Here is an 18,602-nt window from a genome sequence, read left to right on the forward strand (position 1 = left end):
TAGGGGATTTATCAAGCCATTACCTGGCGGCGGCGGCTCAGGTGAACGCCGCTTGAGCACACGAGCCAACCCCCTTACCCCCCCACGCAGGTAAACCATCATAGGTACGCCGCCGCTGCCCCCCCCCCCCTCTCCCGCACCTGCCTCTCTGCGCGCAAATCCTCTAAATCTCCGGGGGTATTTTTTATTTTGCAAAGATCGAGATGCAAAGAGTGAAAAAAAGTAAAAATAAAAGAAACTACATCATTTACCAAGGTCGTGTTACATTATTTTCTGATTTAATACGAAATAAAAGAGAAAACCTTCGGTAATAATTATCAGATGCTATGTAAAAAACGAGAAATCTGACGCAAAGGCCGGAAACATGTAAAAAAAAAAAAAAAATGTGCTATATACCGAAGCTGTTTTATATTTTTTTTCCACGCAAAGAGTGAAAAAAATCTCAACCGTTAACCAAAGTCGTTATTTTTTTTTCTATTTAATGTGTAAGAAAAGAGAAAGCCTTTGTTATATATTTTTTTCACTCAAGATCCAGATGAGGAGAGGCAAAAAGAAATGTCAAAAAATCTATGTAATTAAAAAAAAAATATCCTCCGTTTTTTGCCATAATAAAATAAATATGACTTTCCTTAATTAAAAAAAAAAAAAAAAAACCTACATTTGCAATCACACTCCCCGCGCCCAACATGAAAAGTGAGGATTTGCGGACCTAATTCAAAAAGCGTTGTTTCTAGTCAGGCGAGAGAGCATTTAAGTCCCTGCGAAACAAACAGTAAAGAAGAAAAACTCCAAAACAAATACGAAACAAAACAGTCGGACTTTTAATATTCTCCGTGATGAACTAGGAATGTTTAGTTTGTTATACGCGTTTCTGTTTCAAAGACTTCGGCACTTAATAGGGTGGCATTTTCAGACGCTGCTGCCATTCACATCAACTATTTCCAAAGGTCTAAGAGGAGATTAATCGGTTTCTAATGAGTGTTTTTTATAGGCTCGTGCTACAGAAGGAGAGTCAAACTACCACCAGGATCATAAAAGAACCCCTGGAAATGCTAACAACTCCTATAAAAGCCTTGTTAAGTATGTGTGAATTGGGGTCGAAATGTTTAAGAATACGGCTCCTAGGGTCGAATTACAAGACATGTCGCAGCCCAAGAACAACATAATTGACAAGGGTTTCGTTGGAGTTTTGGGCATTTCCATGAGTAGTTTTATGACCCTGGTGGTAGTTTGACCCTTCTTCTGTACCATGAGCCTGAAGAAACAACCCAACTGACCCGCTCTTTGAGCTTTAAAAATAATTGATGTGAGAATCGAAAGTGTCTGTAATACCAACCCTAGTCTTTTGAGCGAGTATATCCTTACGATATAAAACCTTAGGAAACAAATAACTACATAACGTGGACGCTTGTATTCCCGGTGTTTAGCTCGGAATATTGTGCACTACGCGTTTACATTTCAAAAGCTTCGTTACTAGTCATCGGGGAGAATATTTTCTTCCGATACAAACGTAAATAAAAAAAAAATGGCTTTCTCTTTAACAAAAACTCTTGTCCTCATTCTCTTCGTGCTTGCCAGAAAAGTCATATTCATCACACTTCCATTTAAAAATCCTCAGTTGTAGTTCGTTTTAATATTCTCTTTAGCGAGACAAATAGTAAAAAAAAGAAGCGTGTCTTTTTTTTTAAATCGAAGAAAACATATATAGACTAGCACATGTTCATTATTCTTGCTCACCTAAAAACAAAGAAGAAAAAGAGAAACAATGCACGTAAAACAAGTTAAAGAAAAGAGATTGAGCGAAGCAAACTGAGCGAGTCAAGCAGAACTAAAACAAGAAAACAAAACAAAACAATAAAATGAATGATAATGATAATCAAGACAATGACGAAACTAAACCAATAAAACAAAAATAATAATGAAACGAAGCAAATCAAACAAACATGAACCAAACATAACAAACACAAATATACAAAACAAACAAAAAAGACGAAAAAAAAACACTATAAATAACACAACACAAACAAAAGCTAGCTCCTGCCCTCCCTCCTCCCTCCCCGCGCCGTGCTTTAATAACAGACAGACTCACGCCCCGCGCACCTCTATTCAAAAAGCTTCGTTGGGAGGCGCTCTGAGTGAGTATTTCCGCACGATGTAAATGGCAAGCAAAAAATAGTAATAATAAATGTGCCTTTTTCCACGAACTAATAAAACTTACATGAACTGGGAGGCGTGTAATCTCTGCGCTTGACTCGGTATTACTTTTATTATTATTATTATCATCATTATTGTTATTGAGATCCATGAAAGGGCATCAAGGAAAACTAAAATTATTATATACACACAGACAGTCTTTTTTTTTCCATTAGTTCACCTTCCATCATTTCCACAGCATAGTCTTCCTTCTTTATTTTTCCCTCTCTCCTTCATTCCTTTCTTCATCCATCCATCCTCCTCCACATTTCTCCTTACAACATTCAAAATTATCATATACACTCAGACAGCCTTTTTTTTCCATGAGTTCACCTTCCATCACTTCCATAGTCTTCCTGCTTTCTCTGTCCCTCTCTCTCCTTCCCTTCTTTCTTCATCCATCCGTAGTCTTTTCTCCTCATTTCTCCTTACAACACCTTCCTTCTTTCTTTTTCTCTTCTCCTTCCATGGCTTCCAATGCTTCTTTCTCCTCTCTCTGCCCCTGCCTTTCTTTCACCCTTCCATTCTTCCATCCCGTTTCTTCCAATCGTTAGGCTTTTACTCCTACTATCTCCTAACAGCTTTTTCCTTCTCCTTTGTTTCTCTTTCCATCACTAGAGCAGAGTGTTTCCTCCTTTCTCTTTCTCTCTTCCTTCCTTCAAGCTTCCATCTTCCGTTCTTATATTCCTTCGCCATTCTCCTCATTCCTTCTAACAACACTTTCCTTCTTCATCACTTCTCCCTCCATCACTACCCAGCATAAGCTCTCCACCTCTCTCCCTCTCCCCATCTTTCCTTCTTCTATCCCTCCTCTCTCCTTCTCCATCACTTTTCCTTCCATCATTGCCTCACAATAAGTCCCCCTCTCCCTCTCTCTTCCCCTCAGGTAAGCAACGCCAGCAGCAGCACCATCACGCTCTCTTGGTCGCCTAATTACGGTGGTGGGCTTCCGAGAGGCTACACCGTGCGCTACAGGGCCGCGGGGTCGACGCTGTACCAGGTAAGCAAAGGGGAGACTGAGTGAGGAGGAGGGGGAGAGGAACAGATAGGTAGGAAGGCAGGGAAGGGAAGGGACTGGAGGGTAGGTGAGGAGGAAGAGGGAAGGAATATATAGACAGAAAGCCCAGGAGGGGTAGTGATGGGGTGAGGAGGGAGGGATATATAGATAGTTAGAATGACAGGGAGAATAAGGGACTGGAGTGAATGTGAGGAGGGAGTGGGGAGTAATATTAAGATAGTAAGGCAGGGATGGGAAGGGATAGGGTGGTGGTGCAGGGTGAGGGGTAAAGGATAGACAGGAAGGCAAGGAGGTGTAGAAAGAGATGTGGTAGAGAAGATTGGGAGGCAGGGATGTTCAATCTTTATATATTTCCTTTCCTCCAATCCTATTCTATCCAAGTTCACCTCACCAAACGCCTCCCCTTCCATCTATTTCCCTCCTAATCCCTTCCCATTCCCATCTCTCTCTTACCCCATCTCATCCATTCCCTTCTCTCTTCTGCAGATGGTGGAGGTGTCCGGGGGGGCGTCGCACGGGGTCACGGTAGCCGGCCTGTCCCCCGACACTCAGTACCTCTTCACCGTGCAGGCCCACAACCCGCAGGGACACTCCTCCTACGTCACGCCACAGGTCGCCGCCACCACGCGAGGTAAGGAAGAGGACCTCGCGCCTGTGTCTAAGCTTATGCTGTGTCTAAACCATCAACTTTTGCTTACGACTCATTCTGTTCAGTCAGGCAGCGTCATACCCTTACGTACAAGCCAACGAACATTATCTAAACGAATAAACAACATCAACAACACCCTGACCCTCTTCCCAACACCGTCTATTTTAAACTACCTACAGAATATTTCCTTACACGTTATTATTCCTTCCTCTCTCTCGTCCTGACAGATCATCCTCAATATCTTCCCTCTCTTTAACTCTATCCACTAACGAACAATATCAAAACAACAAGCATCAACAACAACATAATTCTCTTTTCCAACACAGGTGCCCCGGGTCAGCTCACGGTGTCGGGTGGGTCATCAGTGGGGGGGTCACGCACGCAGGCAACAGGCGTGGGGGGGTCCTCTGCGCCTTCCTCCCGCCTCCCGCGCCTCATGGTCCTGCTCGTGACCCTGAGTGGCGCGGCGCTGCTGGCTCTCAACGTGGCCATCGTGGGATGCTTCGTGAGGCGGCGGGCACTCAACAGGGGCGCTTCAGGTAAGAGTTTGAGGGGACCGTTTTGATGGGGGTGAGAGTGGGGGGGGGGGGGGTTACGGAGGGTGAGTGTTAAGAGAGCGTTTTGAAGGGGGGTGAGTGGGTGGTATTAAGGAAAGCAAGTGTGAAGGGGAGCGTTTTGAAAGGAGGTGAGTTATTTTTTAAGAGGATGAGTGGAGTTTATCAGGAGTAGGGTGATTGGGGGGAGTGTAGTGTCTGTGTAGGGAGTGACTGCGGCGTTTTAAGGGGTGTAGGTTGGATGCTTTAAGGGGATAGGAGGGAAGGAAGAGAGGGAGATAGCTGAGGTTAAGAAGAGGGGCAAGTTAAGGGGGACAAAGGAATGTTTAAAAAGACTGAGTGAGCTGTTTTGAGGGCAGTGAGTGTGGGGTTTTATGGTGAGGAATATGGTGCTTTAAGGAAATATAAGGGAGACTGAAGAGGATTGCTTAGAGTTTGTCGGGTCAAGAAGCAAAGGGACAAAGGGGAGTAACTTGAGTGTTTAAAGAGCGCGAATGAGGAATTTTAAGGCGGTATGAGGCAGGATAGAAGAGGGAGGCAGCTAAGGGTTGTGATGGGAGAGAGGCAAGTGGGGTGATTTTTTAGGGCTACAAAGGAATGTTTCAAGAGGAGCAACTAGAGTGTTTTAAAGGGACTAGGAGGGAGGGTGCTTAGAGGAGAGAGGGGGAGAAGGGAGTGGGGAAGAAGAGAGGAAGAGGGGGGAGTGAGGAAAGAAGAGAAGAGAGGGAAACATGGAAACATGGAAACATGGAAACGCAGGCAACAGAAAGCCTATTGGCTCATTACGAGGTTGCCCGCTTTGGTGATTTAATCTGCTCGACAGCCTGGGGCCTGGGGAGCAGATGAAAGCACCTCGACATTGAGGAGCAGATGAAAGCACCTCGATATTGAGGAGCAGATGAAAGCAACTCAATATTCAGTTTACTCCCGACGCAGCGAAGTGACGGTCGATTCTATATTTGAAGGAGTTGATAGTATTCGCATTTACTACATCTGAAGGAAGATTGTTCCAGTGACGGATGACTCGGTTTGAAAAGAAACTCCTTCCGATGTCTGTGTTACATCGACTCGACTGAATGGGTAAACCGTTATTTCTAGTTCTAAGGTTAGTTTGCAATTCAAAGAAATTGGAGTAATCGACGTTATTGAATTTTTTTCAGATACTTGAAGACTTGAATCATATCTCCTCGTAGGCGTCTTTTCTCTAATGTAAAGAAATTGAGTAGCTTGAGTCGTTCCTCGTACGGTTGAGCCCTTAAGGTTGGTATCATTTTCGTGGCGCGTCGCTGAATCCTTTCCAGTAAATCAATGTCCTTTCTTTAATTAGGAGACCAGAACTGTACTGCATACTCGAGGTGCGGTCTTACCATGGAATTATACAAGGATAGCATCACGTCTGGCGTTTTACACTCGAAGTTCCTCGCTATGAACCCGAGCATAGTGTTGGCTTTGTTGTATGCTTTTTTACAGTGATTCGCGTGTTTCAGGTCACTGCTGATAGTGACTCGAAGATCCTTTTCCTCCTGCATCGCTTGCAGAGGTTTCCCATTCATGATGTATGTGTGGTTATTATTTCTGGACCCAATGTGCATGACTTTGCATTTGTCAACATTAAAGGACATTTGCCATTTTTCCGACCATTCGATAATGTGATTGAGGTCTTTCTGAATGATTTCGCAGTCGGTCTTTGTGAGGGCCTTTCCCCCCACCTTAGTGTCATCAGCAAAGGAAGGTGGGGAAAGGAGAGAGGAAGGGGAGAGAGTGGGGAGAGAATAGAGCGGAGGGGAGAGGGAGGGAGAGGGAGAGGTATGTTGAAAGAGGGGAGGGAAAGGTTGATTGAGTGACTGACTGATTGAGGTAAAAGCAAGAGGGAGGAATAGTTAGTGTGAGTGTGTGTGTGTGTGTGTGTGTGTGTGTGTGTGTGTGTGTGTGTGTCAAGGGGTGAATGGATGACACAACGAGGACAAGATGGATGTATATGAAGTAGGGTCGTAAACGTTGGAAAAATGAATGTTATGGTTGGAGTATTTATGGCTGTGAGGAAACGAAGAGGACTGACGAAGTAAAAGAGGAGGTACTGATGCGGTGGGACGGAGAAGATGTTTGGATGAAGTAGAATAAGGGATTTTATTGAGAATATTAAGTATAGATAGTATAAAGAGTATAACGTATAAAGAAATAATACAGTTTAAAGAAGAATGAGAGAGAACTTCCGTGTCTGTCTACTTTTTGAACGGTTAATGAAAGAGACAGCAAACGTTTAATGGGATACAGAGAGATAGAGGAGTCGTTTCACACAGCTGCCTCAAGTGAATTATATGGCGACTGGGTACACGAGCGAGGGAGCGAGAGTGAGGGAGTGAAAGAGAAAGCGGCGGCGGGGGGTGGGGGTGGGGGGGTGGGGGGTAATTGAGTCAGGGAGAGAGGAAGGGAAACAGAAAAAGAGTGACAATTTGGATGATGGAAAATGGTAGATAAAAAAAAAAGAGAGAAATGGGAGGAAGTGGATGAGTGACGCGTAAAAAAACATCAATTAACTTAACTCAAAAAGGAACAGAAAAAGGTAACAATATAAATAGGAAAAAAGGAAGATATACAGAAAGATGAATATAAAGAAACACAAACAATTAAAAAAAATATGAGAAAATAGAAGAATAAAAATTGATACAGACTTAGAGAAAAAAAGAAAAATACAAACAGAAAATAAATAAATAAATAAAGACAGACATAACAAAAATAAGAGAAAGACAGCAACACACACAGATGGACTAACCCAACTTCCTCTTCTTCCTCCTCCTCCACAGCCTCCTCCTCCACCAAGAACGTAGCGGTGGACGTGTACGGCGTGACCCCCGCCTCCACCCCGGGCCTCCACCACAGCGACAACCACCTCTCCCTCACAACCATGACCCCCTCGCTGCACCCCTCCACCCCGCCGCCCTACCAGGTAAGTATAGAGCAGGTGAGGGGAAACATGGAAGCGTTGAAAGATAGGCAGCTGTTTAGGAGTGAGAGGAGGAAAAAGGGATAAAAAGAATGAAAGTGTGGAATGGAAGAAAGTACAAGGGAGAGAGGAGAAGGAAAAGTCGAGAGGAAAACAGTAAAAACGAGAGGAAGAGGAAAAAAGTAGTTTCCGGTGAGAACTATGTAAAAAGAAGTGAGGAGAGAAAGAAGAGAATAAAAGAGAAAAAGAATGGAAGGTGAAGGATGTAGAATAGAGAGTAGAGGGAAACTGAAAATGAAAATGGAGATAATGGGAGGAAGAGAAGGCAAAGTAGCATCAGGGAAGAACTAAAGGCAATTAAGAAAAAGGAAGGAAGAGAGAAAACGGAAAGGGTAAAATTAGAGGAAACAGAGCGGAAAAAAAAGGAAGGGATAGTCATGAAAATAGTGTGATATCGAGGGAAAAGGAAGAGAATTTAAAGGAGGGAAAAATTAAGGGAAATGGGATAGACCAAATCAAAGAAATAGAAAACTGAGGAAGAACTGTCAGATAGCGAAGGGGAGAGAAGGGAAGTAAAAGAGGATGGAGGAAAAAGGGAAGAAAAAGAATGGATAAGGGAAGGAAAGGATTACAGAGGCCGGAGAGGAAAGTATACACACACACACACACACACACACACACACACACACACTATTGGTAGCAAAGTGTCACCACTAAAAAACACGTACACGGGAATTCACTCTCAAACGTACACAGGGGAGTGGCGTGTGTACATAAATCATTCACCTCGCACTCAAAAAACGTACACGGACGATTTTTGAAGCAGTAAACGTTCTCTCTCTCTCTCTCTCTCCATTTTAGCACTTCCTCCAGCTCCAGCAAATTTGATTTAATACATTTACTTATAATTCTCTTTCTCCTCCTCCTCGTCCTCCTCCTCCTCCTCTTTCTCGTCCTCCTTTTTACCTCCATAAAAGCAAGGAAATTTCATGAATCCCTCCTCTTCTTCCTCCATCTTCTCCTCCTCCTCCTTTTTCTCCTCCTTCTCTTTTCTCACTTCACTTCAACACTCCGCAATTTCCAATAATTTTCTTTTCACCTTCTAGATGCGCTCTCTCTCTCTCTCTCTCTCTCTCTCTCTCTCTCTCTCTCTCTCTCGCTCTCAGACATTTAATACTTTCCGACCCTTTCAATATGATGCAAGTTCTTCCTGCATTTAACGCTCAATATATTTCCCTGGCACTATTTTACAACAACGGCTTACTGCTGTTAGTGTAGCCGGAACAATTTTGGGAATATATCCGGAGCGGTTATTAGGATTTCGGGACCCTTTATAAATATTTCGGGAGCATTTTGTTAATATTTCTGGAGGCATCTGTTGCGATGATCATAATGTTTGCCTTCTTTATTCTATGTCTTATTACTTTATCACTTTTTTATCATTTAATCACTTTTCCATCACTATCAATTATTCGTTTTCTTGTAAGGTTATTTTTTTTCTATCTCCCTCTCTATATCTTCTTTTATCTTTCTTGGTCTTTTCAGATATCAAACTCTATCCGTTCCTTTGTTATTGTTCCTCCTTCCTCCTATTTATTTTCACTTGCCTCCTCTTCTTCTCTCACATTCACTGCCTCCTCTTCCTTCTCCAACTCTTCAATTTCCTTTACCATTAACCTTCTCGCCCCTCATGTCTCTCTTTCCCTCTCAACTCTTGTCTCCGTTTCACCCTCGTCATTTTTTATTCCCTCATTCCTACTCTCTCATTCTTGCAATTTCGTCCTTCATCAATCTCTTACTCTCGTTCTCTCTTTCATTCTCTCATTCTTGTCTTCTATCAGCATCTCATTCTCACCATATTTCTCTCATTATCATCATTACACTTCTTATCTTTTGTCATGTTCTCTCTCTTCCTCTTCCTTCCTCACCCCTGTCTCTCTCTCTCTCCCTCGCAGGAAGACCAACAAACCAGTCTCGACGACCTCGACGCAAAGGTGACAACCCACGACCCAACGCCTCGCCTCAACGGGGTGCTGGTGGGGCAACGCGGTGGTGGTGGTGACGCCACCACCACCACCACCACAAAGACGAACACCACACCCACCACCACCACCACCACCAGCGCTGCCAACACCATCTACTCCGCCACAATGAGTCCAGGGAGTGTGAAGCGAATGGCCGGGTCGAGGAACCACAACCCGTCGATCACCACTACCATCACCACATCCACGGCCCCTTCTGGTGTTCCTGGTGTTGGTGTTGGGCTTAGCAGGTCACCGCGCGCTAGTCCGATCCCCCAACGCACCATCAGCGAGGACTCCACGTCAACGATCCCCTCCAGCACCTACGACACGCCGCAGAGTCAACACCACACGCAGAACCCCGACCAAGTGTCCCTCTCCTCGTTCCAAAGTGACTACTCTCGCGGTTATGAATACTCACACCCGCACCTCCAGCATTACCACCCGCTCTGCCCGCACCACCACCACGGCCAGCACCACCACCACGGTCAACACCACCACCACCACCCGCAGACGGCCTACGCCCCCGCCCTCTACCAGACACAGACGCAAACACAGACGCCCTTATCAGATCAGACTCTCCGCTCGCAGGCTTCAAGGGACCGAACTGGGGCGGTACTGGGGGCGGCTCAGGTTCCCCCAGCTTACACGGGGCTTAATCCCTCTGGCTTGTGCAACCTCAGGGCCCAGGAACATGACCTGACCACCACCACCACCACCACCACCACCGTGCCCCCCCCGGCTCATCCCCAGCAGCAGCAGCCGTCCCCCTTGTCCCTACTTCCTGGTGAGTCCTATAAGAGAGTCCTTCATTGGGGAGTCTTCCATATGGGAGAGTCCTAGGGTCCTTTAAGTCATGAAAGTCCTACTAGAGTGTGTGTGTGTGTGTGTGTGTGTGTGTGTGTGTGTGTGTGTGTTTCGCGAAAATTGTGATTAAAAATGTGTTTTGTTTAAAGGGTTCATGCATATTTCATTCTTCCTGTGCCTGCCTGCTTGCTTGCTTGCTCTCTCTCTCTCTCTCTCTCTCTCTCTCTCTCTCTCTCTCTCTCTCTCAAAACACGGAAGTAAAAAAGACAAAATATTGGAGGAAAACCTTGTATAGGAGTAAGAGAGGGAGGGAGGGAGTGAGGGAGGGAGAGAGAAAGGAAGGAGGGAGGGAGGGAAAGAGAGAGAGAGAATAAGGTGGTAAAAGCTTAAAAGGGGTGAGAGAGAGAGAGAGAGAGAGAGAGAGAGAGAGAGAGAGAGAGAGAGAGAGAGAGAGAGAGAGAGACCTGAATATTCATAGGAGTGAAAGGAGGGAGGGAGAGAGGGAAGAGGGTGGAGAGGGAGGAGTATGGAGGAAGAAGAGGAAGGAAAAGTGGAAAGAGAAGTAAAGTAAATGAAGGGGAAAAAGAGGAGGAGGACGAGGAGGAGGAGGAGGAGGAGGAGGAGGAGGAGATAAAGGAGGAAGTGGAGGAGGAGGTGATGGAGATACACGATTAAGTCAACGCAGGAAGAGGAGGAGGAGGAGGAGGAGGAGGAGGAGGAGGAGGAGGAGGAGGACGAGGAGGAGGAGGAGGAGGAGGGGGAGGAGGAGGAGGAGGAGGTGATGGAGATACAGGATTAAGTCAACGCAGGAAGAGGAGGAGGAGGAGGAAGAGGAAGAGGAAGAGGAGGAGGAGGATTAAGAAGACAGAGAAGAAATAAAAAGGAGACAAAACGATAAGAATTTCACAGACGTATTGCCCCATTTGAGGGAAGAAGAAGAAGAAGAAGAAGAAGAAAAAGAAGAAGAAGAAGAAAGAAAAAGAAAAAGAAGACGAAAAAGAAGATGATGATGAAAATGAGGAGGAGAAAGCCAGAGACAACAAAAACGAAGCGGCAGAAGAGAGGAAGACGAGAAGGGAGGAGCAGATGTAATAGACAGGTGTAGGAAGAAGAGGAGATTAAAAAAAAAAAAAAGGTGATAACAAAGGCAAGAGCGAAGAAGCAGAAAGGAAGAAAACAGATAGGGAGGTTAAAAAGAGGATAACGTTAAAGGAGGAGGAGAAAAAAGGGGAAGAGAAGGAGAAAAAAGGGACAAAACAACTAGGAACAAAGATAGAAGGGGGAGCAGGAGAGGCGATAAGAAGAAAAAGGAGGAGGAGGAAGAGGCGGAGGAGGAGGAGGAGGAGGAGGAGAGAAGGAGGAGGAGAAGGTGGAGGAGGCTTTTGGGTGTCTTCTATTAGATAAAGTGAGGCTCGGAGGGGTGGGGGATAGGGTGGGGGGCAAATGAAGCCTCTCGAAGTTGGCCTTGGCTTCACATCGTGCGGGCGACGCGGGAAACATAATATAGCGCGGGAAATCAAATAAAAGAAAAACACCTCAGTCTGCCCTCGCTCCATCAGCCGCAGAGAAGAAAACGGGAACATGGTTAACGTGGGCGCTTGTTAGCTGGTTGGTTACTTTTTTTCCCTTTTTTTCGTTTATCTTTGTTTTTCTCTTTTCTCTTTTTTCCAATCTTTTCCTGTTTTTCTTTTTTTTCTTTCTCTGTTTTGTCTATTTTTTTCGTTTTTTCGTATCTTTTTGTTTCTTTTTCTTTTATTTTCCGTTTTTTCGTTTCGTTTTTTTTCTTTTTGTCTTATTTCTTCCTTCTCACTCTTTTTTTATTTTTTTATTTCGTTTCTTTTTGTTTGTTTTTTTCTTTCGTTCTTGTTGACGGTCAATGGCGAAATATTTGTAAGTTTGGTCTTGTTGTTTAAATTTTTCTTTGGTATCTTTTGTTTTCCCTTTTTACTTTTTTTCTGGTCATGTTCGTGTTTCTCTCTCTCTCTCTCTCTCTCTCTCTCTCTCTCTCTCTCTCTCTCTCTCTCTCTCTCTCGACGACAAGGAAAGTGGAGGTGATGGCGCTGGTGGTGATGTGGTGTTTTTTTTTCCTTTGTGGTGTCTGAGAGTGTGATGTTTCCTTAGCAATTCCATTCATGCGTGTGTGTGTGTGTGTGTGTGCGTGTGTGTTGCTAACGGCGAGATAGGTCGTAGCGGTAGTGGTTGGATCTTTATTTTTATTGCTGTTATTGTTGATGCAAGGCGGATGTTTAAATTCTATCAATCAGTCAACCAATAGGAGGATACGACGGGGGCAGGGGGGGTGCAATGTATAAGGGTTAAGGGCAATGGGGTTGGCGGTGATGGGCATTGGGTGGGGGTGAGGGGGCAAAGGGGGACGGAGAAGTAGGCAATGGGTGGGGGTATGGTATCAATGGAGGAGGTGGGGAAAGGCAATGGAGTTGGCGGGGAGTGGCAATGGGTGAAGAGGGCGTTGCCTCACCCACCCTTGGAACGTAAACCTCAACCCTGACCTCTACTTTATATCTCTTTATTGGTGGAGTGACATCAGGGAGGGATTGCAAGCCCTATCCCAACCAACCCATATTATGGTGCTGGACTGACTGTTACCTCACCTAACCTACGAAAGAAAACCTCGACCCAGACCTTACCTTTTATTTCATTATTAGAGTTACAATTTTTCAAGGAAGGTTTGCAGTTCCATCCCAATGAAGCCAAATCAGGTGTTAGAATAACTGATAGCCGAGAGCGAGGGACATAGAACCCCTGAGACCACAAATCCCTCAAGCTCCCAGAAGTAAAGAAACATGAGCCCCTGATCGGATAATGCTCCGGGCTACCCAAAGAGGGAAACATTAATCAGGAGGAGAGAAAAAGAGAATAGCAGTTTGGGGAGGTTGAGGTCACTGCTCGCCTCAAAAAACAAAAAAAAAAAAAAAAAAAAACGAAACAAATATGTATAAAAAAAAAAAAAAAACCAAGAGGATTATGAAACAAAAAAGGGGAACAAGGACAAATATATAAAAAAAACGGAAAAAACAAGAAATACAAAACAGATAATGAAGAATGCAAAAATAATACTATTCCACCCAAAAAAAAGTGATAAGTCCAAAAAAAAAATATTCAGAAACATACAATTCACTTTAGTTTATCTCTCAACTTTCCTGAAAATACTGAGGGCGCAAGAAACACGTACTCGGAAGGGCTTAGTGTCCATGGCCGCGCGACCTGCAGCTTGGACGAACAAAAAAAAAAAAAAAAAAAAACATTTCCGAGAATATGTAATGTCGACGCGTTGGTTACATGAGACAATAATGGTGCGGTGTGGAAACTCGTCCTACTTTTCCTACAGACGCTGAGGCTCACGAAGGACCAACCTGCTGCTGGTGCTGTTTAACTCTCCATAATACTGTTGTTGTTATCGTTGCTTTTTCTCTCGCTTGTGCATTATATGATTAAATAAGTAAACGAACCGATGAATTAGATTATGCAAAACGAACAACTGGGTAAACTGAAATAATTACATGAAGTTTTCTATAATAAGATAAACAGCCGGACGAATGGATAAAAAAATGCATATAGATTAACGAACACATATGTAGAGGGGAATCAAACAGATACAAACAATTAAATGAACTAATAACCACGAACGCAAAAATCAAGAAAAAAAACATAAGTAAACGTATGCTTGGATAAGAAAACCCACAAATAAATCAACAAGCACATAGACAAATGCAATATATGATAACAAATAACTTCACGACCGCTGTACAAAAGAAGCAAGAATAAAGAAATGTCGTCATCGCTCATAGACAAAGCTGTAAATATTTGGGGCGCGAACGTCGACTTGATTCACATGGTTACAAGCTCACATGGGGGGGAGGGGGGGGGGGGCTGAGCTGGCGGGGGTCACCTGGGCGGGCGGGAGTTACCTGGGCGGGCGGGGGGTACTTGGGCAGAGGAGGGGGACGTCACCTGGGCGGGCGGGGGTCACCTGGGCGGGCGGGAGTTACCTGGGCGGGCGGGGGGTACCTGGGCAGGGGAAGGGGACGTCACCTGGGCGGGCGGGGGTCACCTGGGCAGCGTTATTAGTGCCGCTAACTTTACGCCGCCACTTACCTGCGCCCGGCGAGTCCACCTTAATTAACCTGCACCTGGGACGCACGCCGAAGATGTGAAATGCTGTATCAGGTTTTATATATTTACGGGAAGCATATATTAGCGCAAAGCATCTACACAAGTATATTCATTAACCGTTTTTTTCCTTCATTAACTACACCGGGGCCGCTCTCTTGTCCGTCATAAAGTGTGGTGTAGCATTTCATAAACTTGCAACACCCGGTAATTTAGGGAACGTTCCGGCAGAGCTCTGTTTTTTTTTGTAACTCCTCTATTTTTCCTGACAATGATTTTTGGTACCACTTTAAATTTTTCTATATTTGGTACGTATTCTTTTTTTTCCAGAACTATATTTTGTACCCTTTCTATTTTTATTTTCCAGAACAATATTTTGAAACCTTTCTATTCTAAGATTATATACCCTTTAACTTTTTTTTTTCCAACAACAACGAGCAAAACCTTTTCCCCATGTAAATAGCTTTATATTGTGGGAAACCTCTTTTGTATTTTTTTGAAGGCAGAGTTATATAATTTACTTTATTTTACCATCTCTATCCGTCATATGCAGACTTCTACGATTATATATCCTTTAACTTTTTTTCCATCAACAACGAACGCAAATTCCCCCCCCCCCCCCCCCCCAAGTAAATAGTACTATATCGTGGGAGCCTCCTTTTATTTTGAAGGCAGAGTTACATCATTTACTTTATTTTATCATCTCTATCCGTCATATGCAGACTACTACGATTATATCCCCTTTAATGTTTTTTTTTTCCATCAACAATGAGCAAAACTTATTCCCCCATGTTAATATTATAATATCGGGGAGCCTCTCTTTTATATTTCTGAGGGCAGCAATGTTATTTCACCTACTTATTTACTCGCTGGAAAGTTACTATCTGGCTTACTCTACTTTTCCGTTGTATTTCGACTCTAACATTTTCCGGGAACACTCGCTCGCTTCCTCTTTTCACTCTTCCTCGTGTGTTAAGCAGAGCATGAACATTTCCCTGCCACAAAGAGACTATTTCCAAAGCTTTTGCGCACTGTCCGTCTCCCTCTGTCCGTCTGTCTCTCTGTCTCTTTGTCTGTCTTTTTTTTTTTTTGTGTGTGTGTGTTGGTTAAGTAATATTAAGCTACATTTAGTAATTTTATTTTCATTTCTACCTCATGTTCGTCTCTCTCTCTCTCTCTCTCTCTCTCTCTCTCTCTCTTTGTCTGTCTTTTTTTTTGTGTGTGTGTGTGTGTGTTGGTTAAGTAATATTAAGCTACATTTAGTAATTTTGTTTTCATTTCTACCTCATGTTCGTCTCTCTCTCTCTCTCTCTCTCTCTCTCTCTCTCTCTCTCTCTCTCTCTCAACACCTCGTCACTTCCCTTCCTCCCTTCCTTTAATCTCCTTTCTTTCCTCAATCCATTCACAGCCATTCCCTTCCTTTTGAACGCTTCTTCGCCTCCTTCTTGACTCCTTCCTCTCTGAGTCCTAAAGGAAACCCCGACGCCTTTTAACTTCCCCACTCCTCCCTTCTCCTCCAATTCTCACTCTCCTACTTCCTGGTTCCCTGCACGGCCTCTACTTCATCATTCCTTGCTGTGCCTTTCTATATTTCTTGGTACATCCTTTAAATTGCCTATCCGTTCACCTCGTTTTCAGTTAGAATTTCCTTATTTCCTTTTCATAACTTATTTTCTGTTTCATTTCTTCATTCATGCATTTACTTTTCTCTTCCTGTATTAGCCGTATCTAAATCTGAGCCTCTTCTTTCCTCTCCTTTTCTATCACTATTCATCTCTGTCCTTTCATATACCCTTTCCTGTTTTCTTCCTTCATTCAATAATCTCCCTCTTCCTCTATTAGCATTGTCTCACCTTCCCTTCCATTCTACCATTCTTCGTTTCAGGTCGTTGTCAAATATTCTTGTTTCCCTTTTATTCTATTCTATACAGTGCCCTTGAATGTCCCCTCTCTTCCTTCTCCCTACTTTCTTTATCTATTTATTCTCTTTCTTCCTTCCTTAAGATTCCCTCTCTTCCTAATCTACCTCCGAAATACCCTCAAATTACCCTTCTCTTCCTTATCCCTGCTTTCTTCACTCTTGTTCCCTTCCTCGCTTATTATCACCCTCTCTTCTTACTCTACCTCCACGATACCCTCTTCCTTCACCCTAATTTTTTTCTTGTCTCTTTTTTTGTTTTTTATCATCAGTACCTCACCTATGCTCTCTCACTCCTGCCCAGGGTCGCCGGCTACCTACGCCACACTCGGGCCAAGAAAAAGGAAACCCACGCCCTCGAAGTTCGCCAGCCTGCCACGCCCGAAACCCTCCAACGCTCCGGCACACGCCCACACCCCACGCCCGCCCCAGACAGACGCCGCCCCCACACAGGGTCAAGTCGTGGAGGGCGTGCGTCGGGGGTCACTTCAGAGCTTCCACGCTGCCTCCCACGCCCAGCCACAGAGTCAACCCCAACACACGCCCGCGCACGCCCACCCTCAGACACAGATCTACACGCACACCAACCCACAGACACCAGTATACACACACACGCTTCCACAGACACAGGTATACACAGGGACGCACCCACATGCACAAAGCCTCGCACACACGCACCCGCACACATACACACACGCCTACACAAACCCACACATGCAAGCACACCCACCCACACACGCACACACACGTACAGACTCACAAACCTACACTCAAGTTCTTCCATCACCCCAAAGTCGTGTGCCGCCACCCCAGACAGTCCCAACCCCACAAGTCGGTAACCCCAGTGTCCCAATACCCCAGCATCGACCCCACGACCACCAGCATGACCCCAGCAAGCCCCACCACGCCCACACACCCACGCAGCTCCAGGACACACCCGCGCAACGCCTTCAACGCAGCAGCAGTGTCGGGCAGTACACGGCGAACAGCCCAACGCGTACAGGAAGCCCAGTTCAGCGCACCCAAAGCCCGATCCAGCACACGCAGCGCACGCAAAGCCCTGTTCAACGCACGCAACAGACGATTCTGCGCTCGAACAGCCTAACGCGGCGGCCTCCTGATGCTGTGAATGTGACCACGCAGCATCACCAACAGCATCAGCAGCATCAACACCATCACTACAAAAACGTTCCGAATAAAGCGTCGAAACTCACAACGCAGGACCCAAACAACACTAACATCGCTGCAACACCACTAACTACCCCTCCTCCCCCTGCTACTCCTACACCACCTACTCCTACTACCACTACTACGACTCCCGATGTTAGTGTTAGTCGTCCTCGGTTTCCCTACGACTTCGTGCGGCAAAACTCCCTCAGAAGTAAAAAGGAGGAAGGGAAAAGGGACGGGAAAGAAAACGGGGAGCGCGCAGACACCTCCTCCTCCTCCACCAATCAGAGATAATCTTGACGTCACATCCCGTTTTCCTTTTACTCCCTGAAGACGTTAACTGTTGTATTTGTAAGTCTTAGGTTATAAGTGTGAGAATGAGAGTGCGAGTGAGTTGTTGTGAGTGAGAGAGAGAGAGAGAGAGAGAGAGAGAGAGAGAGAGAGAGAGAGAGAGAGAGAGAGAGAGAGAGAGAGAGAGAGAGAGAGAGAGAGAGAGAGAGAGAGAGAGAGAGGGGGGGGGGGGGAGGAGGGACTACAGCATCCTCTCTCTGCTTTAGAAACAACTGAAAAGTGAATAAATAAAAAAAAGATCGATGCAGGGACAAAAATACAGAAAATAAAACTTCCCCCCACACATAGAAAAACAGAGTTGCTCCAAAATGTTTTACTCAGGAAGAAAAAAAAGACTAAAAGAATAAGAAAACAAGAACAAGAGAAGGAAAAAGAATAAAAGAATAAGAAAACAAGAACAAGAGAAGGAGAAATAATAAAAGAATAAGAAAACAAGAACAAGAGAAGGAAAAAGAAGATGTAGATGAGGACGAGGAGGAGAATGGGGATGATGCTGAAAGAAGAAAAAAAAGATAAAAGAGGAATAAAAAAGAATGAATGATTATATTTTCGTTTTGGTTCACACATCGCAGAATAAAAGAGAAAAAAAAGGAAGAATAACCAAAATAAAACAGATAAGAAGAAAAGACAAGATGAAGATGAGGAACATTAAAAAAGAAAACAAAACAAAAAATACTAAAAAAAACAACAGTAAATAAAAGAGCAACAAGAAAACACACACACACACACACACACACACACACACACACACACACACACACACACACAGAAAAAAACGTCAGAAACAAAAGAAAAACAAATACTAAGGTCCGGAGGGTAGACTCATGAAAAAAAGGAAGCAAGGTG

At 44.5% G+C, this 18,602-nt stretch overlaps 1 protein-coding gene across 1 annotated transcript in view; it reads left to right on the forward strand.

The window, feature by feature from the left end:
• Positions 1-17,838, forward strand: part of LOC127000508 (nephrin-like) — a 227,886-nt gene extending 210,048 nt beyond the window's left edge. Inside the window, 6 exon segments of the mRNA XM_050864237.1 lie at positions 3,080-3,193; positions 3,698-3,842; positions 4,187-4,399; positions 7,219-7,361; positions 9,314-10,166; positions 16,540-17,838. Of these exon segments, the coding sequence (XP_050720194.1) occupies positions 3,080-3,193; positions 3,698-3,842; positions 4,187-4,399; positions 7,219-7,361; positions 9,314-10,166; positions 16,540-17,699 (2,628 nt within the window). The 3' untranslated portion in view covers positions 17,700-17,838.
• The last annotated feature ends 764 nt before the right edge of the window (positions 17,839-18,602 follow it).

The sequence above is a fragment of the Eriocheir sinensis genome, chromosome 19 (genome assembly GCF_024679095.1).
Source record: "Eriocheir sinensis breed Jianghai 21 chromosome 19, ASM2467909v1, whole genome shotgun sequence".
NCBI classification, from domain to species: Eukaryota; Metazoa; Arthropoda; class Malacostraca; order Decapoda; family Varunidae; genus Eriocheir; species Eriocheir sinensis.